Source organism: Furipterus horrens, unplaced genomic scaffold, assembly GCF_987537825.1.
Source record: "Furipterus horrens unplaced genomic scaffold, mFurHor1.1.pri manual_scaffold_5, whole genome shotgun sequence".
Classification (NCBI taxonomy): Eukaryota; Metazoa; Chordata; class Mammalia; order Chiroptera; family Furipteridae; genus Furipterus; species Furipterus horrens.
The window spans coordinates 203,177,805-203,205,540 of record NW_028327175.1 but is presented as its reverse complement, the minus strand read 5'-3'; the positions used below and the strand labels follow the sequence as shown (position 1 = coordinate 203,205,540).

The 27,736-nt window shown below is 54.6% G+C and overlaps 1 protein-coding gene across 1 annotated transcript; it reads left to right on the top strand.

Moving 5' to 3' along the window:
- The first annotated feature begins 40 nt into the window (after positions 1 to 40).
- On the top strand, positions 41 to 6,056 carry LOC150010829 (histone-lysine N-methyltransferase PRDM9-like). Its single transcript, XM_090279454.1, has 6 exons — positions 41 to 113; positions 304 to 575; positions 1,190 to 1,257; positions 2,389 to 2,582; positions 4,407 to 4,641; positions 6,026 to 6,056. The coding sequence occupies exons 1-6, from the start codon at positions 41 to 43 to the stop codon at positions 6,054 to 6,056; spliced, it is 873 nt and encodes a 290-aa protein (XP_090135580.1).
- Positions 6,057 to 27,736: the final 21,680 nt, after the last annotated feature.

Below are 27,736 nucleotides of genomic sequence, written 5' to 3'. Positions count from 1 at the left end.
CTCAAACTCAGACCCCAAGAGAAAGGAGGTTGACATGAAGATGTACAGCCTACGAGAAAGAAAGGGCCATGTGTACCGAGAGGTCAGCAAGCCCCAGGATGATGACTTCCTCTGTGAGTGACCCTTCCAAAGGGGCACGTTATGTCTGGCTACATAATTTCATCTAGCCACTTGGTCCCCAAATCATTCCGTTCCTCCAGTGACCAGGAGAGCAGGATGGAGCCTCAGTGAGGTGAGGGCCTGCGCTCTCTTTGAAGCTCTCTGTATTCAGAAACCCCTAACCCCTGTTCTTCTCGCCTCCAGATTGTGAGAAGTGTCAGAAGTTCTTCACTGACAGCTGTGCTGTGCACGGGCCCCCTACGTTTGTAAAAGATCATGCAGTGGACAAGGGGCATCCCGACCGCTCAGCCCTCACTCTACCGCCTGGGCTGAGAATTGCAACATCAGGCATCCCTGAGGCTGGGCTTGGAGTGTGGAACGAGGCTTCCGATCTGCCTGTGGGTCTGCACTTTGGCCCTTATGAGGGTCGCATCACAGACGATGAAGAGGCTGCCAACGGTGGATACTCCTGGCTGGTGAGAGAAGTGTTTACCTCTTACCCTGCCCTCTGGCTTCCGACATCCTTCCTGAGGCCTGGTGGGACCTCACCTTCTACATGCTAGACATGGATGGGGATCAATAATATGGTTAGCTCTGTGTACTGAATGGGCTTTGCATGAACGGGAAGCTCCTCCTGTTTAAGGATCAGAAGGTACCCCTGGCTGTTGTGACTCAGTGGACTGAGTGCCGGCCTGTGAACCGAAGTGTCGCCGGTTCGATTCCCAGTCAGCACGTGAGGGGTAACCACACGTGGATGTTTCTCTCCTTCTCTTTCTCCTTCCCTCCCCCTCTCTCTAAAAATAAATAAATTCTTTAAAAACAAAAGGACCAGAGGGTAACTGGGAGCAAAGTGGTACACACACAAGGCACTGGCTCCTCCCTTATAGGCTCCTGCTCTGATGGGACAGGCTCATATGTGTACATGATGAGTAAGAAAAATATCCTGATGACTAAGAAAAATATCCTGTGGTCGCAACTGGCGGTTGAATCCCCGTGTGAGCTGAAAGAGCTTCGATGACAGTATAGTGAAATAATTCTTCTGTTACCTCCCCACCAAAAAAAGCCTTTAACTTCTTCTCCTGAAACGCAGATCACCAAAGGCAGAAACTGCTATGAGTATGTGGATGGGAAGGACAAATCCTGGGCCAACTGGGTGAGGTACGGTCGATCAATTTCTGGGTGCCCGAGAGGACTCTTGTCTGCCACAGGCTTTCCCTGTCATCCTGCCCCCTTGGTGGCCTCCCTCAATCCTGTTTCTTTTGTTCTCCACATGGGATTCTTTCATATCAGGAGACATTTAGGAAAAAAGGAGATAAAAATACAGTGTACACCCTCAAAATATAAAGATGTATGCTAGACAAACCTTGGACAATGGGGGAAAGAAACCTTGAAGAGCCTAGATGTACTGGAATACTGGATTATACTTTACTTCATCTAACATTAATTAAGCACTTACTATGGTTCCAGTTTAGACCAAGTTATTTATTACTTAAAGAGATCACACAACCCGTGTCCTTATGAAGGACTTACTGCAGACAGACATTAAATGATTGCTTTTAGAAGTATATGAGTACACTTTTCCTACCTTTACAGAAGTGCACAGTGCCAAGATAGGCTAAACCAAGGACAGCCCAGCAAAGCAGCCCAGCATCACCTCTAACTAGAGCTGCATTCTCAGGCCTGCAGATGAGTGGTCATGAGCCCCTTGCACGAGCGGCTTTTTTTTTTTTTTAATCAGGGAAAAGAGAATGTGAATCAACTATCATTGCTCTGTTATCTTGCTGAGACAGAGAGGCCTCCAGGTTTCTATGGGAACCTTGGGGGGACAAGTTAATTTTACCCCAAGAAAAGTATGCAATGATTGGAGAAAGACCTCTCAAGAGAAGATAGACTTGGGATGAGTATTGAATGATGTGAGATAATCTAGAAGCAGAGTCTAGATCAAGCACCAGGTTCTCTGGTGTGAAACAGAACTCGACTTAGCGTTTAGAGAAGCTAGAGGGAGCTGCGTTTCATGGCCAATCGGGGTGTATCTTAAGTCTGGAACTGGGCTTTGGGAAATGGTCTTAGGCAAGATGAGCCCCGTGAGCAGGACTTGGAGACAGATATTCATATGACATCTGACAGAGGCTCAGATGTTGAACAGAAGGCTCCCCGGGAGCACTGGGGGGAGTGGGTGACATCAAAGCCCGAGGGCCTTAAGCATCAGTGAGGAGCTGGACGTGGATGTGACAGGTAGCGGGATCTCACTGCTGTGTTTTTCTTTCCCTTCCTCTCCCTCAATCACAGGTATGTGAACTGTGCCCGGGATGATGAAGAACAGAACCTGGGGGCCTTTCAGTATCACAGGCAGATTTTCTACCGAACCTGCCAGGTCGTCAGGCCAGGCTGTGAACTGCTGGTCTGGTACGGGGATGAGTACGGCCAGGAGCTGGGCATCAAGTGGGGCAGCAAGTGGAAGACAGAGCTCGCGGCCAGGAGAGGTGGGCACCGCTGTTCTCCTTCAAGACAGAAGTAAAAGAGAGAACTCTCATAGAAATGTTCACAGTCCAACTCCACTCTAAAGTCAGTACAATTTCAAGTCAGATGCTTCAGAAATCAAGGAGTCATTTCATATGCATTTGACTCCTAGGAACAATTTTTATTTTCTTTCTGTTCCAATTTTTAAAATGCTTCATGCACTGAATACACAACAGCATATAGTGCTGAAAGGCTTAGAGGCCAAAAAACCCAAGTTTTAAAGAAGATTTTAATTATTTATTTTTAGAGAGAAGGGAAGGGGGGGCGGGGAGAGAGAGAGAGAGAGAGAGAGAGAGAGAGAAACATCAATGTGTGAGAAAAACGTCTCTCATTGACTCTTGTACGCACCCTGACCTGACTGGGGACTAAACACTCAACCCATCCATGAGCCCTGACCAGCGATCAAACCCATGACCTTTAAATTTGTGGGACAACACCCGACCAACTGAGCCACCATGGACAGAGCAAAAAAAAGTTTTTAAACACTAACCAACTCTCTCACCAAAGCAGATTTTTTCTAACCTTTTTATAGCTGTTTCTTCTTACTTTCCTCTGTATTTCTAGATGAAATGTGTATGTTAATATGCACTTATTCATTATTTCAGGTAGTTGTCCTGTGAGTTCTTACTCTGTGCCACACAGAGTTCTGGGAACTGGAGATACCGATTAGCATAAAGATGAGAATCGCTGCTCTTGAGCAGCTGACGGGCGAAGGAGGGAAACTCAGGGACGGATGCTTGCATGTGCACAATATCACACAACGATTAGTGCTTTAGGGAAAAGGAATCCACAACCAAGTACCTGGGGATCACTGTGAACGGAGGGTGCAGTGTGGCTGGTGCTCAGGGAGGGTCCTTTGCATGGAGAACACTTAGAACAATACCTGTGGGCAAAGGGTCCCAGGTAGAGGGGCAGCTAGTGCAGAGAAGGAGAGGGGGGGTTTGAGCTGGCTGAGGGACACTCGGTCTCGACCTCAACATGGAGGGTAACAATGCAAATCAGATACAGGTCCAGCAGCTGGAAACACAGGGTCCATGATCCAAGCTGAGCCACTTGGACGTTCCTTTGCAAGATGGGACAACTGTGCTGTTTTCAGCTGCAGCGTGAGCATGAGAGAGTGATGGCCGGAAAGCCCTGCAGAGGCCAGGGCATGACTCTGTTCTAAAATTAGGCTTTGTTAAATTTTGGAAAATCAACTTCAGTGGAATCCCACAGTGATGACTTCATTTACAAGTGAGAGAAGATGCAGATGGGCTGCAGGGGTATGGGAGTCGGGTGTGTTGGAACTGTGGTTGGATAACTATTTTAAAACAGGACTTCCTAGTGTATTTGAAATGGGCTAACACTGAATGAAATAAAGTGTGAATACTTGGTGTGAGGCTGAGGAAGGACATGTTTTTATTTTATAATTTCAGAGAACCGAGAGAAGCAATTGCTAGGTGGGGCCTGTGGTTTCTCTCTTTACTATGACTTACTTAGAAGATACACGTACATGGAAAAGGTCACTGCAGTTCCATCCACACAAGGAGAGGAACAGCCTCTGATGCTACTTGAAAGTCCCTAGTCTGGCCTATGTGCAGGCACGACCCATGATACGGGCTTTCTGCTTTCTGAAAACATTGCAGTGCATAGAAATTAAAAGAAAAATACGAACAGTGTGGGGGACAGAGCTTGCGTTGTCAACACTATAAGAATGCTTGGCGAGACAGGTCTTCTCAGGAGACCAAGTGTGCAGCTGAGGCAGCCTTGTCCATGTCACTGCTGACCAAAACCTTCTCTTTCAGCAGAACCAAAGCCAGAGGTCCACCCATGTCCCTCCTGCTCTCTCGCCTTCTCCAGTGAGAAATTCCTCAGCCAACATGTGAAACGCAGTCACCCCTCTCAGATTCTCCCGGGAACATCTGCAAGAAAACACCTCCAGTCAGAGGACCGCAGCCCAGCGGAGCAGAGTCAGCAGCAGCAGCACCATGCCATTACACACAGTTGGAAGGACACAGGGGAAGGTCGAGAGGCCAAAGAAAGGTCCAAACCTTTGCTTAAAAGGATCAGGCAAAGGAGGGTTTCAGGGGCATTGTCGAAACCTCCTGATAAACAAATGGGAAGCTTGAGTGAGCATGAGGGGATGATGGAGGAAGAGCTCAGCACAGGCCAGAAGGCGAATCCAGAGGACACAGAGAAATTATTCATGGAAGTAGGAGCGTCAAGAATTGTAACAATCAAATATGGAGGGTGTGGGCAAGGCTTCAATGACAGGTTACAGCTCAGCAGACACCAGAAGATACACTCAGGGGAGAAGCCCTATGTTTGCAGGGAGTGTGAGCGAGGCTTTGCACGTAAGTCACATCTCATCTCACACCACAGGACACACTCAGGGGAGAAGCCCTATGTTTGCAGGGAGGGTAAGTCATTAGCACCTTGATAGCCATAGGGCAAATGCAGCCTCCACGCACTTTACACCCCAGCCCTGAGGGCACTTCAGATAAGTATACCGGCCCTTGACTCTCCCCAAGAGTGTCATTTGTAAAGAAGTAACTGGTTAAACAAATCCTCTACTTTCATAACAAGAGATGAGATAGACAAACAGCTCCTTAAATGCTATGTAGATGTCAACACCAACCTCCTCCCTGTTTTTTGGCCTCTTGTTCTGAAACGTGTTGTCTCCATACAACTTTGAATCCCACTCGCCTTACTCCCCCCATCACTGAAAGCAGAGCCTTCCAGGAGGACCTCACAGAGCTAGTGCTCCCAGCCACAGAGACTCAGCTTCTGCAAAGGCCTGAGTCCAGAGTCAATCTGGTTAGGCTACCACCCAGGGAGCAGTATATGGGGGGTGGGGTGGCAAAAAAAACCCCAAGATGTATTTATAAAAAGTTGTGTATTTATTCTTACATATTTAACCTTCAGTCACCTTCAAAGTGCTCTCCATTTGATGCCATACACCTATCCAGACGTTTTTTCCACTGCTCAAAACAGTTTTGGGCCCTGGCTGGTGTGGCTCAGTGGATTGAGTAGCCAGCCTGTGAACCAAAGGGTTGCTGATTCAATTCCCACTCAGGAAACATGCCTGGGTTGTGGGCCAGGTCCCCAGTTGGGGATGAACGAGAGGCAACCACACATGGATGTTTCTCTCCTTCTCTTTCTCCCTCCCTTCCCTTCTCTCTAGAAATAAAATAAACTAAAAATCTTTAAAAAAATAAAAGTTATAAAATACATTTCTAAATAACCCTCAAAAGAAATCACAATGGGAAGTTAAAGAATAATTTCAACACAAAAAAATTTATGCATTAACAATAAGGGCTTAATTATTAGGTGTCATCCCTAACATGTGCACTAGATGGCAGCAGAGAAGACCATTTCCTAGCAGTGTGCATCTGAGCACGGGGGTCATTCCACTCTGTCGGCATAGAAGGTCCTGCCACATCCGCTCGGAATTCTGAGTGCTGGGAGGGGTCTTCCCTGAGAGAGTATAGAACCCTGACGTATCAGATCTGGGCCCTGGGATTGTGGGGAGGCGTCTCACCTGAGAAAGTAGGGGGTTCTGTCATGTCACCTCTGAGTCCTCTGACCATGGGGACATGTTCCCTCACGTTAGAACTGGAGATCCTCTCACATCACTTCTAGATCCATTTAGTATAAAATGTGGACCCGCCTGAAAGAGTGTGAGGTCCTTTGGCATCGCCTCTGGGGCATGCGACTGTGGAGGAGTCCAACCTGAGAGATGAGAGGATCCTGGGGTGTGAGCTCTGAGTCCTGTGAGTGTCGGCAGGAGTCTTACCCGAGAGAGCAGGGGTCCTGTCACGTTGGCTCTGGGTCAGTATGTGGTTCTCACATCTTTGGATTTTAGGATTGAGAAGACTGCCTTCTTTAGTAATCAAAGACCTGGTTAAAACAATATAAAACAGAAACATATTTTAAGGACACATAGTATCTTCACTGTGTAGGCAGAAAATGTCTCATGCTATCTTATCTGCTGCTACACAATACAAGAAAACCGTCCTTTTAACAAAATAAAATAGAACCAAATTCTGCTTCTACATCACCTTACTTTTCTTATTTACAGTCATTTTCTTAATTAAATTTACTCTCATCGTATTCAGCTTCACCATCTCTAAAACCTCCTCTCTATATATTTCTCTTCACAAATCTTCTACCGCTTCCCTTTCAACATTCTGCTCTCATCCTGCTTGTCCTCTGTCTCGTTCTAAAACAACCAGCCGCACTTAGAACAAAATTACCCTATTTTTTTGCACTATAGGACACACTTGACCATAAGACGCACCTAGGTTTAGAGGAGGAAAACAAGAAAACAAAATATTATGAACCAAATGGTGGGCTAAAATATTTAATAAAATATAACAGAATAATATTTCAACCATGCAAAGTGAACGGCAGTTAACACCGGTATTAAGAACCATCATCGCTGTCATGAACAAATGAGGAGAGCCTTTAAAGTTCAAGTACTCTTCTAGTTTTCTGGGAACCCCCAGAACTCATGATCGCTAGCGTCAGGATTTATGGGGGCCTTTAATAACAGGCATTGAGGGAGTTAAGAGGTATCACTAGTTGTAACAGTCACTGACAGTATCACTATCCTGGTTACAGGTGCTGGCGGAAGACCCCCAGTGCTGTTTCGGCTATCCCCTCAGTGCCTGGGTTACTACTAGAATAGTGACCCCACCATACCTCCCTTTATATATGACAAACTTCAGCACTTATGGCTGCGCACCCAGTTACTGCTGGCCTCCTCACACAGAAATCTGGGGTGCACTAGAAACAGTATGGAGGTAGACGAGACAGCTGTAGCATCTAACAGAGCCAGTAGCCAGCAGACAACATGTTACTTCAGCTCCACCCACCTGCCTCTCATGATTGGCAGAGCTTAAAATGCAGTGATTGATTGGAGGCGGTTCTACTGACACACACCCCACCCAGTGTCAAAGACAATTGGCATTTGGCACTGTGCCTCATGCCTGTTATTAGCCTCAGCTGATTGGACAGCTCAGTGCTTGTAGCTGGGAGTGTCAGGTGGCTCTCTCCACTCTCCCAGGTCCCAGGTGATGGGCAGAGGAGGGTGGCAACTGACAGACACCCTGAGAATCAGCAGCACACTGGGACATTTAAGCATCCCCAGGGGTTTTGTGTGGACCCACTCTTCCTCTTCTAACAGCTGTCGCCACCGCTGACAGGTCAGGTAATACATACCATGGTCCATGATGCAATATTCGCCCCATAAGACACACAAACATTTCCCCCCACTTTTGGGGGAAAAAAACTGCATCTTATGGAGCAAAATATATGGTAATTCCCTTTCTCTGAAAAATACATGACCGTATCCCATAACTTTTGATTCAATCACAACATATCTTGTTTTTCTCTTATACACAGTTCTTTGCTCTACTGCTTTTTCTATACCTTTAATTACCATTCTTAACCTTTAAAAAAAAACCTTAATTTCTAGTGAAAACTAAGAGTAAGAAATTGTGAATTCTCTATTACGCCAGTACTCTTTAGATTGGTATTTATTAAAAAATTCAATCACTTCTAGAAATATATTTATTCACAGAACAATTTTTAAAGTATTCCACAAGACATGTTTACTAATAGTCTCAAATATTCTTAGTTACTCTAGGATTTGCAGCAAAACACAAACAAGCCTGTGTTCTGTCCAACTGACCCTCACCCAAACTCCCCATTACACCACACAAAAACCTAGAAAACCCTCACAATTTTCCACATCGAGCAGACCTCTGCTGGTCCTCTGTAGAATGACTCTCCATCCACCTCATCTGTTCCTCCATGTCCCAGGAGACACTACTCAGGGGATGCTGAAGCCACCATCCTAGCAAAAAGGCTCCACATGACGTGGTGGACAGCCACAAAGAGCTGTCCTGGGTGACCGCGAGATGCCACCACCCCGATACCTGTGCACAGGTGGCATGTGGGACACGGAGGCGAATCGGATGCCCCCGCTGGAGGGGCCATGCAGCCCCCACACAGTTTTGGGGCTTGTCCCCATGTCCCCTTCTAGCAGTCCTACTTAAATCCATTAAATCTAGGAAAATTCCAGCTGAAAGGGAGCCACATCTTCCACAACTTCCCCTAAAATAGTTAAAATATGATTGGACACGACAGACCCCAGGAAATGAAGCATCATGGTCTCCACCTTACTCACCACTGGAAAATAAGGAAGAACACAGCCAGCACTGTGGTCCTAATCATTCAGTGATGCCAAGTCACCAGACGACACTGACTCCGAGAATGTCCAGACCCAGCAATTCGTGGCAAGAAAGGTCCCAAGTTTAACAACCGGACAGAAAGCAATTAATTATCCTGACACATTCTACCTGATTCCTCAAGTCCTTATGGGACCTGCATACTTTTGCGACAATATTAACGTCAGCTCTCATCTTTAGGGAGAACGACTCAAAGTGGCTACGGCCAGAGAAGACGCGTCCCATCAATCACTTCACTTATCGGACGGGAACTGTCCCCCAGACTCTGTCCTGGCCCTTTCTCTGGCCGAGCACATGTTGAGGACAGGATGTCCACTCGGGGTGGGGGGGCATCCGCTCAGACAAGGACATTTATTTCACCCGGGACATTTCTGATGTATAAACGCTGACCGCTCCCTCCGGGCACCTGAGCAGCAGCAGAAATGTCTGGAGAGCAAAGCGCTCATCTCACGGGCCTGCCGCCCAGACGCCGTCCGCTGTGTGCTGGCCCCTCGCTCAGACGTCCAGAGCCCCCGCTTCGGCCACTACGGTCCGGCACGACTGTCTCCTCCTTCTCGCTCCGCTGAAAACCAGAGGAGCCCTCCTCTCCCTGACCACCCTCCCGGGACGCCACTTTTCCCATTTTTTCTTCTTTCCATGAACCGGGAAAGAAAGAGAGGAAACTGGGAGGCCTTGGCGAGCACCCAGGTGAACCCCCGGCCAGCGCCAGCTCCGCAAACCCGCCCCGCCCGCCCTCGGCCTCTCTGCCCCATCAGGGCTGAGGCCTGGCAGGGGGGACTGTCTGCAGCGACGCTGCTTCACTCCACTCTCCTCCTCTGCGCGGGGGAAGGAACCCCCACACCTGCAGGAATATGCGGCCCCCTGTCCCGTCTCCTACCCACTGCCCTTCCTCCCAACTCTCTCACCTTCTCCGTCACCCCCGCCCACCGACAGGTCTCAGCTCCAGACCTGGGTTCTCTCTCCTTCCACCCAAATTCCTGTCCCACCTCCAGTTTAACCCTTTCAACACCTCCCCCTGGACTCTTTGGTCCAACCTCTCCTGCGCTCACCTCTTCCCACGCCGCTCACAAGCGTCCAGCCCTCCTTCTAAACGCGCCAAGGCCCGTCCCTTCTCACCTGGGCTGCTCACCGCCGCCCCCCCCCAACCCAGCCACCCGGACCTGCCGGGGTCGCAGCCCCGCCTTCCCCTCCCCCAGCCTGGGCCCTTTGTTAAACTCTTGCCGACACAGCACGCCTTTGCCCCCTCCTGTCCCTCACCTGGCAGGTCCTTGTCCCTCCTTCTCCCCAAGTGCTGGAACTTCTCTGAGGGACATTGCCCGCACCTCCTTTCCACTCCCCTTCTTGAGGCCTTTGGCCACCCCACCCCACTGTCCGGCTGATGCTCTCCTCAGTCCTGCACCGACCACCCCCCCGCCCATGTGCGGTCATCCGGGCAGCGCATCCTAGTCCTGCACCCGCTGGGAGGGAAGAGAGGGACGGGTGGACTAAGAGTGGGGACAGGCTGCGATCTGACAAGGGTCCTGGACCCGCCGGTGGGTGCGGCGTCAGGACCGCAGGGAGTCTGCACTGAGCTGCCTCGTCAGGGGAAGGCCCCGGGCAGCCAGCGGTGCCCAGGGCTGTGGGTGGCTCCACCTGGGCGCAGAGCACTTTGTGGCAAGCTGATGGCGCAGGTGTTTCTTCAAGGAGGGCGTCCTGGGGCCTCGCTGAGGGAGGTCATTCACTTAGTAAGTGCAGGTGAAGCACTTACTAATGTCAGGGACATGGTCAGACACAGTGTACAACAGGACACACATCCGTGAGAGACACAAACACCCCATCATGGAGCTCACTGTTCACATGGGCAAGAAAATATAGATATTATTTTAAGTCGAGATAAATGCTATTGTGAGAAATGCTCTCAATAAAACGCCAGGACACAGGGCTTGAGCGGCAAAGTGAGGCGTTTATTCACGAGTCTCCGGAGTCGGGCGCACCACCAGCCAGGGGCATGTGCAGGAGAAACAGACAAAGAAAACTGGTTTTATACTAATGCGATTAGCTCCCCCTCCCCTCTCCTTCTCCCTCATTTCTCTGTTACTGGTTAACCCAGGTTAGCAATCTAACCTGATTAACTACTTAACTCAGGAAGTGATTAACTAAGGGTAACCTAGTTATAGGTCTATCTCCAACTTATTTGCAAAGTTCTCTAGCTACATCTTACCATTTCTCTGTTTGATGACAACAATTTTTCTCCTTCTGATCCCACAGACATGTGTGAGGAGCTGCAGAATGTCATTTCCTCACCTCTTTCCCATGATTCATCTGTTAATTATCTCCTACTGGTTTGAGAGTCACTGGCTTGCTTCTTTAGCCCTAACAATACCAAGGCCAGATCATTCAGGTTCAAAAAATAATCCAAGATTTGAGATCAGTAGTTTTCAAGCAAAGGTTGATTTCTATGGAGACCTTTCAGATTGTCCTTAGGGAGGGTGTTACAGGCATGCTGTGAACAGAGGTAATGAATGCTAATAAGCAGCTACAAGGCAGAGGAAAATCCCCAAAGAGAAAGAATTATCCATAGTGTTACGGCTACATAGGCGAGATGGAACACTCTGAAGCGGTGTATAAAGTTAAGCAAAGGATTTTAATAATGGCCAGGAGTTGGGCAGACCCTGAGCAGGTCTCTAACATGCTCCAACCTACAGTGGAGTCTAAACGCTGGGTTTTTATACTGGTGCAGTCTCTCTGTTTCTTCTTTGGCGGGAAAAAGCCTTAGGAAGAGGGGGCTGGGCAGGACTGCAGGGGTGTCTTGGCAGTAACAGGAACAGAAATTCGCAAGGCTAAAGGTTATCTTCGGCGGCAGCACAGCTCCTCAGCCAGGGACGGACTCCCTGTGAAGCCATTTGTTTTCAAAGGGCTAGACATTCTGCAAAGCACAACCTTCACAAATGTTCTAAACCAGACAGAAGCAAACAAGTGGGAGGTGACAGAGGCTGAGGTGCTTTTAGCTTGTAAATCACTAATTGCTATAACACTCCTCCTTACATTTTTTCCCAAGGCCTTTTAGCAAGTCCTTGCTACTCCTCACAAAGGACATCTGAAGCCCTTACGTACTTACACACTGAAACTTCTCACAGGGACTGCTCGGCGCCCCTGCAGCAGTGCTGAGCATGAGAAGCCCTGCTCCCTATGGAGCATGATGAGGAGTCGGTTAGAATGGAAGCAGCATGAGACTTTGCAGCCTGGGTGTGAAATCGCGCCTCTCCTGGGACAGGGGAGGGGACCCTCCATGGAAGGTCAGGGCAGAGCGGGGAGGGGACCCTCCATAGAGGGAACAGGGCAGAGCGGGGAGGGGACCCTCCATAGAGGGAACAGGGCAGAGATTAGAAGGGGCCCTTTAGAGAGGGGGCAGGGCAGAGGGCATTGGGGACCCTCCATAGCGGGGTCAGAAGAGAGGGGGTAAGGGACCCTTCCTATGGGTGTTAGGACAGAGGGCGTAGGGGACCCGCCGTGGAGGGAGAAGACAGAGAGGTTAGGGGACCCCCCGTGGGCGGAACGAGGCAGGTGGGGGAGGGGACCCTCAGTGGAGGGGGCCGGGGAGAGGGCGATTCGGACTTTCCGTGGAAGGGGGAGGGCAGGCGCAGTGGGCACCCCGTACTGAGGGAGCACACGAGAGGAGGGTGGGACCCCCTCCACTGAGGGGGGGCAGGGCAGAGGGGGAGGGGAACTCTCCATGGAGGAGGCAGGGCGGGGGGCAGGGGACCTTCCATGAGGGACAGGTGACGGGGGTACTGCGCCCCCTCTATGGACGGTCCCCTTATTCCCCTTCCCTGCTTCTCTCCTGGGTCCCCCGTCCTCCCTGTCCCCACGGCTCGCCCTGCCCTGCCCTTCGCAGGGTCCCCCGTCCTCTCCGCTCCGCTCCATCTGGGCCTTCTGCCCCGCCTCCTCTGTGGACGTGCCCCTGGCCCCCGCACCGTCCTTCTTCCCAGAGGGCCTTCGGGTCCCCCACCCTGTCCACTCACTCACGGGCCTCGGAGGGGCGGGTGGCCCCGGTCTGCGGCCTTCGTGTCTCCCGCCTCCTCGGCTGCGCGGCCGCCCTCTGGGCCTGAAGCACACCTCGCCCTCTTCATGGGACGCGAGGGGCCATTTTCACCCGGGGCGCCACGCGGATGTTTAGAACACGCAACACCTGCCCGTTCAGTCAGGGGACCGACCCCTTCCCTTAGGTGGTCCCATTTAAAAACTGACCACCTCGTTTCAAGCAGGGGCCCAGACAGAGGGCTCTCCTCGGTCTGTCGGCCGTGTCGGCACAGCCGACGGGACGGTCAATTCACGGGAAACATCTGAGAAAACAGAAAACAGGGAGAGAAAAAGGAGGAATCGGGAAAAGAAAGCGAGGACGGCCTTGAAGACAGACCAGCGCCCCTGACTGAACGGTCACAGGCCGCGTGTTCTCCGAGTCCTCGCAGCCCACCGGCGAGGCGCGGCCCCCGGGTGAAAATCGCAGGTCTGAGTCCTACGCGCTCTCGGGACACACCTCACGTGTCATTTCCAATGTCAAATCACAGAGGGGTCTCAGGGGGGTCGGGGGTGGGGGGAGGGGCGATGAATGGGGACGGAAGAGGGTCGGGTGGCGAACTCACAGCACACAGACGACGCGGGACGGGGCTGTGCCCCTGCCACCTAGAGAACCGGGTCAACCGGTAGGGTGCCAATAAATTCAAAGACAATTAGATAAGGGGTGGGGGGCCCTCTTGAACGGGATGAATACCCTTTTAAAGGAGACCCCGTCCCAGACTTTTCGGGGGGGCCGCTTTGTCAGTGACACCAATGTCTAACCACTAGGCCGTACGCCTGAGACTAATATTGAAGGTCAACTCTAACGCAAAATTTGAAAACATTATTAATATCAGAAACCTAAGTGAGATAAATAACATTTAAAATCCATAAATAAAAGAGGTAACTCGGGCTGATCTTTAAAACACACAAATCACATCATGTCATTCTCGCGTCCAAAGGCCTTCCCGGGCCCGGCAGCGGTCCGCTGGGCACACGCCCGGCCCGGGAGGAGTCACACTGCCGGGAGGGGAGCGACCTGTCTCCTCCTCCAGGGGCCTCCGTCACTGCTCTGGTGGCACCTGGCAGTGCTGCAGGACAGACCCCGGCTTCCTTGACAGTGGGCTAAGCATTCGCTTTGGCGGCTTAGTTCTCGCGTGGGAGAAGACACGCGCGTGCATTTTTTTTTTTAAAGCCTTCATGGTTGCGGTAGCATTTTCAACCCACCCGAGAAAGCTTCATGCGCCCCCAACGCCCACCCTCCCTGGCGCCCCCGCCAGCCTGGCTCACCCAGCCCTGGGGGCAGAGGGCCAGGGCGGTGCTGCCCAAGCGGCCGGTCAACGGGCACCCGGTCGCGCGTCTGAACAGAACTGCAGCGCTCGCAGAAGGCAACGGAGGGAGGCCAAGGCTAGGATCGGCCACGAGCCGGGGGGACTGATCTTTCACCACGCAGGGGTGCATTGGCAGCCGCGTGACCCCACCACGCTCTCAGAACTCCATCGCCACCTCCCGGGGACCCGTGAATCGCCCACGGCAGGAAGCAAGCAGCTCCCCGGCTTCTGAGGACCCACGGGCCCTCTGCGGAGCCCTTCAGCTCACGCGGCTCGTCTCAGCCTGCGGACACAGGACACCTCAGGTCCCGGGATGCGGTCTGTTTTGAGTTCTGAGTTTCACCTTGACAAGAAAGCCAGGTCTGGGGCCCTCGTAAGACCGCTGCCGCGGCGGTTGAGACAAAGAGTGCGCCATTCCTCAGGAAAACGAACCATCGAACAGACAGAAACAAGAACCGCCACGTGCTCCGGCGGCCCCACCGACGGAGGTTTGCTCAGAGAGCTCAGGGAGGGTCTTGGAGAGACATGCGCACAGCAGGCCGACCTCAGAGAACAAGAGAAATCTCCAAGAAACACTCTAACTCTCTACGTAAAGGATCTCAAAAAAAGAACAACAAACAAGCCCAGAGGAGTAGAGGAAAGGAAATCATCAGGATCAGGCCAGAAACAGGTAGATGGTCTTTAAAAAAAAAAAAAAAAGAAAGAAAAGTACAATACAAAGCACCTGCAACCGAAAGGTGGCCCTTTGAAAAAAACAAACAAAAGCGACCAACCTTTCTCCAGGCTCATCCAGAGAAGAAGGGAGCCCTGGCCAGAGAGCCCATCGGTGAGAGCGGCGTCCCAGTCCTCCAAGGGCGCGGGTTCCACCTCGGGTCAGGGCACGGACGAGAGGCGGCCTGTGAGTGTGTAAGAGAGTGCAACAGTAAATTGATGTTTCCCCCTCTCCCCCCCACCCCTCCTTCCCTATCTAAAAGGCAATGAAATAATAAATAAAGAGACAGGATCCCCCCATCATTAAAATCAGAAACGAGAGGAGCAGTAACAACGAACCCCACGGAAGCGCTAGGGACGGTAAGAACACATCGCCAACGACCACACGCCGACACGCTGGACGGTCTGGACGCCACGGACACGTTCCTAGACACGCGCCGCCTTCCAGACTCCACCAGGAAGAAGCAGAAAACCTGAAGAGACCGATCACGACGAATGAAATTGAAGCGGTCATCAAAAACTCCCAAGAAACAAAAGTCCCGAACCGGATGGCTCACAGGTGAATTTTACCAAACATTCAAAGAAGAACTAACACTCATCTTTCTCGAACTCGTCCAAAAAATCAAGAGACAAGAAGTCTCCCAAGCTCCTCTCACAAGTCTGGAATCATCCTCCTTCCCAAACCACATAAAGACACTAGAAAGGAAGACGATTAGAGGCAATAGCCCTGAGGAACGTAGATGCTACAATCCTCAGCAAAATTTTAGCAAACCAGACCCAGCAATACCTTGAAGAGATTATCAACAACGGAAAAAAAAAAAAAAAAAAAAAAGGTCATGCACCATAATGAGACAGCGGGGCGTTATTATCTCACTATCCCAGGGATGCAAGGTCGGTACAGGAGCTGCAAACCAACAAACGCGATGCGCCACAGAAACAGCATCAAGTGTGAAATCACATGATCCCATCAACAGGTGAAGGAAAAGCGTTTAATAAAACACAGCGCCCGGTGAGGAGAACACGTCTCAGCAAAGGGCTACGAAAGGGAACACACCTCAGCATGAAGGCCACACGTGACCAGCTCACAACCAGTAACACACTCGGTGGCGACATCCCGAAGCGTCTCCCTGCAGAGCGGGAACAGGACGGGGGGTGTCCGCTCTCACCGCTCCCATCCGACACGGCACCGGCCGTCCTGGCCGCAGCGACCGGGCGAGGAGAAGAGACCAAAGGCACCCGCATTGGGCGGGAGGAGGTGACGCGGTCGCTATTCGCAGATTCTGTGCACAGAGCCGCGACACGTCTCCCAACACTGCCGGGGCTGACGGACGCACCCAGTACAGGAGCCGGACACGAACCAAAGGGCCGGATGGAAATCGGTCGCATCTCTAGGCACCAACGACGAACTACCAGAAAGGGAAACCGAGAGAACGACCCCACTGACAACTGCGTCAAAAGACAACAGCAAACCCAGGAAGAAACCTCACCAAGGACGCAGAAGGCCTTGTCGGCGCCAAGGCCGGGTCCCGGCGGCTCCGGGCACCGAGCCCGTGAGCGGCGCTGCTCCGGGGCTCGCGGTCCTCCGACGGGAGCGGCACCACCTGCACGTCACAGCCACACGGAGGTACTTACGCTCGGTCTAAGGTGAGAGACGGTTCATGACTTCTCTCTGTGTACTGGGCGGAACGGTGCTCAAAACTGTGGTCATAACGCCTCATCTCCATACGCGCCCTCCTTCCAGAGACGCTCCGGTTCCTCTCTCCACTGGGCGGCGAGAAGGATGACGAAGGCCAGAGAGTGAAACCAACAAGCCGCGTCAGGCGGGGGCGAGACGAACCTGAGAGACAGAACGTGACTCGTCCAAAGTCCAACACTTACTCAGCCGTCAAGCCAGAGGGAGTCTCGCTTCCCATCCGAGGCTTCATGGGTGAGGGTGACAACGCCAGGCCGTGACGGCGGGCTTTCAGTGTCCGAACCCAGTGAAATCTCCCTGCTCCTCGTGTCCCACGATGCGGGCCAGGGAGCCCCCGCAGCTCATCCTCTCTCTCTCCACACAGTGACTCGGGGACCCGGGGCTTCTCGGCTCTGCGGCTGCACCGAGGGCCCCGGAGGCCGGCTGCCCCTCCACGCTCAGCTGGCGAGGCCCACGGACCAGCGGCACGCAGGACCCACGGACCGGCAGTGGGAGGAGGGCCCGGGAGGGCCGCTCCCTCCGGTCCCGCCACTGGCCGGACCTGCACCGCAGGGCGGGAGGGCTGGGAGACGCAGGACAGCGCGACCCCCGTGCATTGCGCACCCGGGACGGCCGCCCGCCTCCCTGTCCCCAGCATGTGCAGCCGACTCTGCCCACCGTCTCCAAGAGGAGTGACCGGGGAGAGGACTGAAAGAACGGGACGTCACGCCAACCAACGCAGCCCCTCCGAGGCCCGTGAGTAAAGACGACACTGTCCACTCGTTTCCAGAGACAGTCGGCTCGCTGTCCAGACTCACTTTCTAAACCACCCCCCCCCCGCCCCTTTATTTCTTCTTGACGACAGAGAACGCGTCATTCTGGAGCCAACGTCCAGCGGCCAGCCGTCCCCGCACTGATGACAACCACGATCTTGAGACAGAACAGAGAAGCCAGTGCCTGTGGATTTTGGAAGGAAGCAGTAGCCAGCCAACTGCGGACAGAATTCATAACTGGATGACTGACCGGCACGGCGGTGAGCCAACGGGTTTCCTGCCTGGATGTCAGCTCTGTGCTGAAGGCGGTGAGCCTCGGCACAGCTCCACGGGCAGGACGGGATGGAAGCAGAGAGGACTAGACGGGTGCCGGTCGGAGCCAGCGTCGGGGCTGCCAGGGACCCTTCCCTCGGCTCCTCTCCTGGCCCTGCTCCCGCCCTGAAGCTACACCCAGAGCCAGGGTCAGCTCCTGAAATGCCCAGGCAAAGCTGGAAAATTGACCCCTGTGTTCCACCAGCTGTGGAAATCCTGCTTATTCTTTCTCTTTTTCCTCCCGCCAGTTTGCCCTGAAAACCACCCAGTTACGTGAAGCTTCCACGCGGCGCACGGAGGGAGAGGAGTCTCACTGAGGTCCTGAGGGAAACCAGAGCACCATCCGAAGGACCAGAGGACTGGAGGGGAGTCCAGGAGAAGACGCCCGGAGGGGGAGCTGGGCCCGCACGGAGCTCACCGCGGGGGCCACCGTGAGCTCTCCGGCACGCTGGCGCCGAGGTCACCCCCACAGACGCCGAGACAGACCTGCGCCACTGTCATCAGAGACTTAACCGGCAGTCTCCCGACCTCTGCCGCCCAGTCGTGGGAAGACAAACCGTGGAACCCCGTTGAGTAAGGGAGTCGGGGCGGCACGTGCATCGGTAGCATCATCCCAAGTCTGGAGGGAGAAAGTCCCGGGACTGGAATGGGCACAGGGCTCCGTGGGAGGGGCCGGAGCTCCGGGCACCAGCCTGCAGACCTGCCGCGCCCTCGATTCTATTTCCGAGAACAGGTTCATTTTTACAAATAAAACTATTTTTCTTTCGTCTTTTTAGTGGTTTCCTATGTTTCCTGTGTGAAAGACTCAATTTTTTATCTGAAGGGTACACGTAAAACCCTTGCTCTGACCCTAAAACCCTCACTCTCACCCTAAAACCCTAACCCCGACCCCCTAACTCCAACCCCGACCCCTGCCCCCTAACCCTAAGCCTGACCCTTTCACAGAGCAGGCGTGTATTTAACATTTTTTATACACGTTGTCATTTCCTTTGCCAGCAAAGTCGCACTGGTTTATGGCACTGTGCGCGTGTGATCAAAATCACATCCCTGAAAGAAACTAATTTTCAGGATATTTGCGAGGCATGACAGCTGAAATATTTTGTTGGTTTAAATACTATTCGATTTCTAGCTACCTTTGCTGCTCCCCTGTGTACATTATCCATTTCTGTTTTCCTGTGAAATACGTCTTCACATTCCTCGACGTTTTTGCTCGTCTTCATTCTGCGTTGCTTTGTGAGAGCTCTTCAGCCGTGGGCACTGGTAGCCCTACTGTGTGTGCTGCAAACATTCTGTGACTTGTACTCTGCGTTCGGGGTGTCTTTGCGTGTGGAGCAGCGTTGTGTACGCGCCCCCAGCCCGCCTTTCCTTCGCGACCTCCCTCGCTGGCTGGGCACCTGCACCTGCCGGGCCGCCCCCAGCCGCAGCCCCTGGAAGTTTCCTTGTTGACGGCCCTGTGCCTTCCATCGAATGCTCTGAGCGTCTGGGATTAATCTGAGTCTTGGCTGAAGAGCAGGATCTAACTGCAATCTGCTCCCTCCCCAGTGCTAACCATCTGAGCGGGCTGTGTGGGCTAATTCTCTCCCACAGTTCACGTGCAGGACCTCCTCCTACGCCAGGGCGGCAGCGGGGGCGGGGAGGGGCGCCTGTCCCCGCCGGGAGTCACCGCACCTCACCCACGTCCCCACTTTTCAAACCCCCGTGGGAGGTCTGCGGAGGCACAGGCAGCCCACGCGCCACGACCGGGGGGACAGGAAAGGGCTTCTCATCCTGAAAGACTCTCTCAGGCTGTGGGAGAAAATGGCTCCTCTTGTTGAGCCAGAACGTGGTAATAACAAAGGCCACTGGGCTGTAAACCAGGACATCTGCTCCTGACCTGGCTCTGCCACTGATTTGCGCTGGGATCTGGGGACAGTCCCTTCACCTCCCTGGCCCTCAGCCTCTTTGTGAGAGAAATGGGGACCATACGAATGTCAAGGCCCCATTCAGCTCCACTCGGTACGACTTTGCGATCTGCTGGGCAGCAGAGTCAGGGACACAAGGCCTGGAGCAGACCCTCGACCTTGTCCCTCGCTCCGCAGGGGCCTCCACCAGTCCTGCTCTGCCAGCTGTCTGCCCGAGGCCTTCCCCAGGGGCACACCCCAAGGTGGAAGCTTCAGCACGAGGTTTCCAGCCCTTTGGCCCTGGGCGAGTTCCTTAACCCCTCGTGCTCAGCTCCCTCGTGCATGAGATGGGACGATGAAAGGGACCTCCTCCTAGAGCAGAAGGGTGGAAGGCTCAGCGCCACGAAGTGCCTGTCACGGCACCTGATGCGCCGTCAGTGCTGGGAAGATGGCGCTGGCCTGAAGGGTGGTTAGGAAACTGACGTGGGAGCCCTAGTTTCCGGCCCCTCATCCTCAGAGTGCTCCCTGCAGCTCAGAAGCAGGACGCTAGACACAGGCTCTGCTTTTCAAGGGTGCGTTCAGCCTCCACACTGGGGGCACCGGAACAAGCCCCAGGGGCCTGAATTCAACCATTGGCTGCAGGGCAGCGCCGTTCTCAAAGCTGCTCATCGGGAGGCTGGCAGAGCTGGGGCCTTTCCGGGCCTCTTGGCCAGCCGGGGAGCCTGGTCTCCACTTCCTCCGCGTGTCCTGTGGCCCGCGGGTGCGTCTGTCTGAGCAGAGGGGCAGAGGCCGCTGGCCGGGACAGGCCGCGCTCCTCCTGCGGGGCAGTGACTGAAGCTGCCCCGGAGCCGGAGCTCCCTGGGCCCAGAGAACCGGGGCCTGGAGAGGCAGCTGCCCCGCGTCCAAACACTCTGAGAACGGTGCTGCCCGCAGCAGCAGCCCCGGGCTGCCGGGCACCTGCGCGCATCAGGCACAAGGTGGCAGAGTCGGCCATCACCCACAGAGAAGATTACGTGGTTGTCCTGCTGCTGGCAAGGAAAGCAGCTCTGAGGTGACACTTTGTTCTGCTCAGGCTGCTGGGACAAAGCACCTCACGCTGGGGACTCACACGCAGAGGCGGTCTCAGCCCTGGAGGCTGGCGCTTTGAGGCTCAGGCACCCTCAGGGCTGCGCCCTCTGAGGTCGAGGGACGCTCCGCTCCAGCCCCTCCCGGCTCCTGGCGGCTCCCGGCTCCCTTGGAGTTCCTTGGCTTATAGACACAGCACCCCGATCCCTGCCTTCATGTGGACACGGAGCCCTCCCTGTGCACATGTCTGTGTCCTCATCTGCTTCTTTTGTAAGGACACCTGTCTCAGTGAATTAGGGGCCCTTCCCCAGTGTGACCGCATCCTAACTGACCACACCTGCAACGGCCCTGTTTCTAAAGGTGGGCACATCCTGAGGTCCTAGGGGTCAGGGTTTCACCTGAATGTGGGGGGACAGAAACAACTCAAGCCCTAACAGTGGGTTTCCCCGTGGGGTGGGGGTGGGGGGAGGACTGAGTCCAATGCATCTGTTTCAAAGCTCCTGGGAGACCACGGCCCGGTGTCTCCTAGGCCTCTGGCAGGGAGGCGCTTAGAGGTCCTGGCGGCCCGTCCTCAGCTGACCGGAGGTCTCCCTGTCACTCGTGCTGCCTCCCGTGGGCCGGGACACCCCTCCGAGGAGGAACTCACTCTGCTTCCCTCCGTGGCCAGCTCCGTAACGCAGCTGGAGCCTCTCCCTGGAGCTCCGTCCCACGCACCCTGTCCCTCTGCTTTGGGTCACAGGCTGAGCACCTGCCTCGCCCCAGCAGCTCCGGGTCAGCGAACACCACGCGCCGGGACGCGCTAAGCGCGGCAAGCGCACTCCACGCCTGTGTTCGCACCACATTCGTAGGAGATGCGCGATTACTGACACCCCCATCCCGCAGACGAAGGGGTGAGGCCCCGAGGGGCTCAGGGGCCGGCTCCCAGCAGCCCCGCAGGAAAGGCCGAGCAGGGTCAGCCTGGAGCGCCTGCTCCGCCCCCGAGACCAGGGAGCCGGCGGGCCCAGGCCGGCTCGGTCCCAGGGGCTGTCGCACCAGCGGGCGTGCCCCGCGGCGCAGGGGCTGAGGAACACGGGACGCCCTCTGGGGGCAGAAGACCCCTCACACGGGGGCGTCTCAGCGACCCCTTCCGAAGGGGGCGGCTCGTCCGCGGCCCTGGAATTGCACTCCTCTGCAGCGCGGCGGCGGGCCGTGGAGACAGCACCCCGGGGACCTGCCACGCCCCGTCTGGGGCTCCGGCGGACTCCCGCACCCACGTTACCGGCCGCCCATCTCTAAGTCTTCTCCCGCCCACGGGTCCAAACGGACTCAGTTTTGTGGGCTCCATGCTGGAAACTGCCCGCCGAGTGTGGACCCCCCTTACCTGCCGTGTGAGGCTCGTGCGGGTCTGTGAGTCCCAGGCCGGGCTGGCGGGTGTCAATGGCCCTGCAGGGCGACAGGTGCTCGGCGCATGCGCGCCGGCGGCGCGGGCGGACCCCGCGGCCTCCTGTGCCTGCGGTCCGCTCCGTGACCTGGATGCGTGACCCTGGACGGTCCTCCAGCCTTGCTCAAGGGCGCCGGGCCCTCGGAGCAGCGAGGGGAGCAGGGCGGGGTCCGCGACGCCGGCCTCCGGTGACTGTGCTGCCCACGGGCTCCCTTCCGCGTCGTGTCAGCGCAGCGGCGCCTGCCGCAGGGCATCGTGGGCCGCGCTCGGCTTCCTGTGCCCGCGCCGGAAGGGGCGGGGCCGGGGGCCGGGTGGACGCACGTGCGCCGACGCGACGCTGCGCCTGCGCGCCTCCGGCGCCTCCGTGTTCCGCCCCCCGCCCCCTCCGCGCGGGGGCAGTAGTGAGCCTGGGGGCGGAAGGCAGGAGACGCTCGCCGCGAGACGGGGAACCTAGGGACTGCTGCGCTGCTCCCCGCGGGGTTTCGTTGTGTGGCATCCGTCACCCCACCGTCCCGATGGGGCGCAGGAAAGGGGGGACACGGGATCCCCCTGTTCTGCTCCCCTCCCCTGACCTCCCGGCGCCCTACGCCCTCCGCCGCGTCGCCGGGGTCCTGCGCCTCGTGCCCTGCGCGCCCTGCAAGCCCAGAGACCCTCGGGCCCCAGGCTGCGTGGGCGCCTCCGTGTCCCGCCCACCTGCGCGGAGGGACGGCCCCGTGCCTGGCTCGCAGGTGACTCCTGAGCGCGCTTCTCACTTGGCTCCGCGGCCGGACGCGGTTGGACAAAATATAAAGGGGGGGGGCAGCTGAGAGGCCCGGCGACAGCAGCAAACCCGTCGGTACCAGCTCCGCGGCCGTCCTGCGACACTGTTTTTAAACTCAGGTAGGAACTCCGTCAGAGTCCCTCCAGAGATGCTCTGTTTGCTCCCGTGGGAGGCAAGTCATTGGGAAGGGTTAGTTTTAACGAGCAGAGAGGAGAGAACACAGCCGGGATACACGGCTAAACCGTGTTTTATCCAGAAAAACAAGGGGGATCTGTTTGCAGTGCACAGCCAAGGGACACAAAACCACCTTTCCAGGGACACGCATGGCGACGCGCAGGGCGTCTGAGCTCCGGAGCGGGGCTGGCCCGGGGCGCGGGGCGGCGGGGACCCTCGCGTGACTCAATCACACGGAGCCCAGCCGGCTGGGACCTCCGAGCCCCGCCCCCCTCCAGGGACCGAGGTCCGAGGGGCGACTGCGTTCACCGAGAACTTCGCGTGCGCCGGGTCTTCCCCGTGGACTGACTCAGACGCCTCGGGCAGCTGCGCACGGAGCGTCGGTGCCCCAGCGGCCTGGCACCTGCGCCCCGCCCGGCTCCACGCAGCCGCTCGCGTCACCCGCAGGCCCCCGGCTCGGGCAGAGGCCGCCTGCGCTCGGCAGGGCAGCAGGGCCGCGCGGTGAGCGGAGCCGGGCGCGGGAAGGAGGCGGCACAGCGGCGCACGTGGGAGGGCCGCCCCCCAGGCCTCCGGACTGTCCCGGGCCCAGGCTGGGGGACGGTTCGGAGGGGCCCGCGAGGGCCCAAGGGAGCACCAGGCTCCATGGAGCAAAGGTGGCCTGAGGGCCTCCTTCTCTGTCCAGGTTCCAGCTCTTGGGTGTGGCCTGGGCACGGCCAGTGCCTCTAGTGGCCCCCCCCCCGCCCCCACCGTGGGGAGCTGCCCACAGGGCTGTGTGCGGCCTCCACGCCGCCTTTCGGAATCCGTTCCCACGCACAGGGACACAGCGCGGTGGTTGCTGGGGGAGGGGGTATAAGGGCACTAACGGTAATGGAGAAAAAATACAATAAAGATTAAACTTTTAAAATCCATTCCCTTCCTCTCTCCGCCCGAGACTTCACTGTGGGTCTGCGTGCTGGCCGGGGAGACGGCAGTCGTATGGTTCGCTGTCCTTTGTTAGAAGGTAAACTGAGCTCGTACTCTATCCCACTATCTTCTCTTCGGGAGTAACAGACTCCTCCCGGTTTGGCTCTCATCGCCTTTCCCTCCGCAGGCACTTGGCCAGCGCGTCGCCTCCTCTCCGCGTGTGTGCTCAGTGCCAGCTCTTCTTCTCGTGTTCACAGCATGTTCCCCTCTCACTCACTGAAGTAGCGTCTTTCTTTTGACCATCTTCTCAGTTTATTGTCCATTTGTATTTCACCACCAGATTTCCCACTTTGGAAATGACCCTATTCTTAAATGTCTTCACTTCTTCACAACACATCCTCTAATTAACTCGGTGTAAGCCGTTGTCTGTACTTGTCACTCAACGAAAACCGCACCGTGGCAGCATCTCCACAGGCCGCTTGTCCTCATCTCCCTGTAGTGGTCATTATAGCTCAGCGGTTCTGCACCTTCCTAACACTGCGACCCTTTAACACACTTACTCATGTTGTGACCCCCAGCCATAATAAAACATAGTGATTAATCACAAAAACAATATGTAATTATATATGTGTTTTCCGATGGTCTTAGGCGACCCCTGTGAAAGGGTCGTTTGACCCCCAGAGGGGTCGTGACCCACAGACTGAGAACCGCTGTTATAGCTGATCATCTCCTCTCCTTGAAGTTCTCTGCTTCCTGGATGCCACACCAACTAAACTTTCCTCATTAGTCCCCAGAATTAGGCTGCTGTTCTGTTACAGGCACCTCCCTGCCCGACACCAGTGCACACACAGTAGGCAGGCTTGGTCTTGATTTAACTTTCTATCCTTAAACACACACACCCCTCTCTTGCCCTGACCGGTGTGGCTCAGTTGATTCAGTGTCACCCAGCAAAACGAAAGGTCACTGGTTTGAGTCCCAGTCAGGGCACATGCCTGGGTTGCAGGTTCAATCCCCTGTCATGGTACAGGTGAGAGGCAACCAGATTGATGTTTCTCTTGTACAGCAATGTTTCTTTCCCTCTCTTTCTCCCTGTCTTCCCCTCTCTAAAAATAAATAAAAAATATTTTAAAAAATAAAAATAAAAATAATCTCTCTTGTCCTGACTGTGTTACTCGGTTAGAGCATCGTCCCCATATGCCAAGGTTGCAGATTTGATCTCTGGTCAGGGCACATACAAGAAACAACCAATAAATGCATAAACATTTATGTTTCTCACAAAAAATCAATCAATAAAAAAATTTAAAATGCAACAACCCTTCTTTCAGCTTCTTGGTCCATCTTCTAAGGCCATGGTTTCAGATGTCACTTCTGTTCAACCAGCCTCTGTATTGTATCACCTGCTCATATACTTTCATTAAAGTTTATGTCCACAAGGACATCTGGTTCTTAACCTAAAGAACGAAAACCTAAGATGTCCCAACTGAGTTAATTCTCTTCTCTTTAAGTGTTAGTGGCTTGAAAAGTCACAGGAAAAGCTGCATTTGTGGAAGTTTTAGTCAATTTCTCTTTTTTTCTTTCATAATGGTCATCTGTACCATCCCCATGGTTTTTGGTTTGCTTTTCTGTGTATTTAAAGAGACAGTTGGTTAATGTTCCTTTGGAGTCAGTGTTTTTCACTGAGCCATTCCACAGGACCAGTCTTTGGCCTATTGTAGACCCTCTTGCTTCAAAACCCAGCCATAGAGCAGAGATGCCAGGGAGCACTGTCACTAATACTCCAGTCAAGGCACAGGCCACAATGAGCACAGTGAACGTGCCCAAGACCTGCACGGGCCAGTCAGCTATCAGGGCTGAGTAACTTTTTGTTATCTTGAGGGGTCTGGATGCCATGATGCACACCGAATGGCAGCAAAGTCGTGTGTTTCCTGGTTACCTTCACTATTTTATTTCTAATATCCACACTAGGTGGCACCAGAAAAGTGCTTTTCTTTATGACCTGCACTCAGGATTCATTCCCAAGGCGAACAATATTAAGCAGCAAAGAAGACCGGTTTTCTTGGTGGCAAAGTCATTTGATATTAATGAAATTCACACTAGATGGCAGCTGAGAGAAACTTTATGATCAAGTACACTCGGTGTTATTCATCGCTTGCACACTAGATGGCAACAGAGCAGTGAGGCTTTGATGACCTTCACTAGTGATTGCTGGTTTGCACGCCAGGTGACAGCAGAGAAGTGTTATTCATGGCCGACGTGCAGGTGTTATTCCCTAGTTCAACACTAGATGGCAGAAGATAAGAGCTTTTCCCCCTGAGCTCCGCTCAGGTGTTCTTTACAGGGTGCACACCAGATGGCTTCAGAGAATTTGCTTTTCATGACGACACACTCAGGTGGTATTCACTGGTGGCACAGTTGATGAGAGCACAAAAAGGGCCCTTTCTGGTTCCCTCCAGCCAGATGTTATTCCCACTCTGCCAACAAGATGACAGCAGAGCATTTCCTATTGAAAATACACATTAGTAAAATGGACCCTAAAATAGGGAAAACAGAAACATAAATTACCCATCCAGGCACCTCTTCCTCATGCTCATTGTCATCTCATTTCTCTGGGGTTTCTCTCTCTGGAAAGGGAAGGAACAAGGCAGAGTTGTTCGGCAGCTCCCCTAAGATCTGCCCCCACCCAGTGCCTTCATCTCCCCCAGCTGGGCACCCCCAGTGAGGATCCGTGAAGCAGGAGCCTCAGGGTCTACTGATTCTGACGTGTCCACTAGCACAGTTTATCACAATATACTGGACACACTTACTGAGATAAAATAAGTAAATGTTAAACGGTAGAAATAGATTAATACTTGCAAGCGGCAAGCCTAAGACTGGGTTTGGACCTGGTGGGTGCAGGCTCTCACACTCCCAGTGGGACTAGGCCCCTCTCCAGCCCTCTGCCTGCAGGCCCGCCGGGCCCCTGCTGCAGCTGGAACTGAGGGCCTCGACTAGACACCACTCGAGGAGTGTAATCCAGCGCGCACGTGGTGTGTCAGGACATGGGGCTGCTGGGAGGTCATTGGTTCACGAAGGTGGAGCCCTCCTGAAGGAATGAAAGTCTAGTCCCCTGCAAGAGCCTGGAGTGCAGTGTTCCCAAGGCTGCCACATTCTTGGGAGAAGACCCCAGGATGTCACGGCCCTTCCACAGAGGCAGAGAGGGCGCGGGACACAGGGAACTCAATGTGGCAAGTGGGAAGTGCCCAGAGGAAAGAGGCAGGGCCCCCTTCCATGCCGTCAGGCAGCCTCTTTTGAGCCTCGAAGAACCTCATGGAAGAAAGGCAGGATGGCCTAGCAGGGCACGGAGAAGCCAGGGGCTTTGTTTCTCGGGGTGCTTGTTTGCTTGTGACTCGGTTTTCCTGTCCTGACACTGCTGAGGGGAGACCGGGCCTCAGTGTGGCATCCTGCCTGATGCCAGACACCACAAACCGATGGAAGGACCTCACGCAAGCCCATGGCTCATTGGGAGGCTCTCTGAGCTGGAATTTCCAGTCAAAATTCCTCCTCTTCCTTCACACACACACCCCATTTTCCTCAGGACAGTGGGGGAGCCGTGGCTCCCAGTCACTGACGGACCTTCTGGAAAGGGCTTCCAGAGGTGCGGGTGCCTCTCATGGCAGAAGTCCCCACCCACAGCCACCCCGGCCTCAGGAAAGGGCAGGGTTAGTGTAAGACCGGGGCGGTCAGGGTTCTTGCCCAACTGTCTCTCACTGAGCACAGCAGCTGCTCCCCGCAGGCCGCGTCTCGGCGTGAAAGTCAAGAACAACCAAAGCCCACCCCGCAATGCCTTTCCCTCCACGGAGTCCGCACCT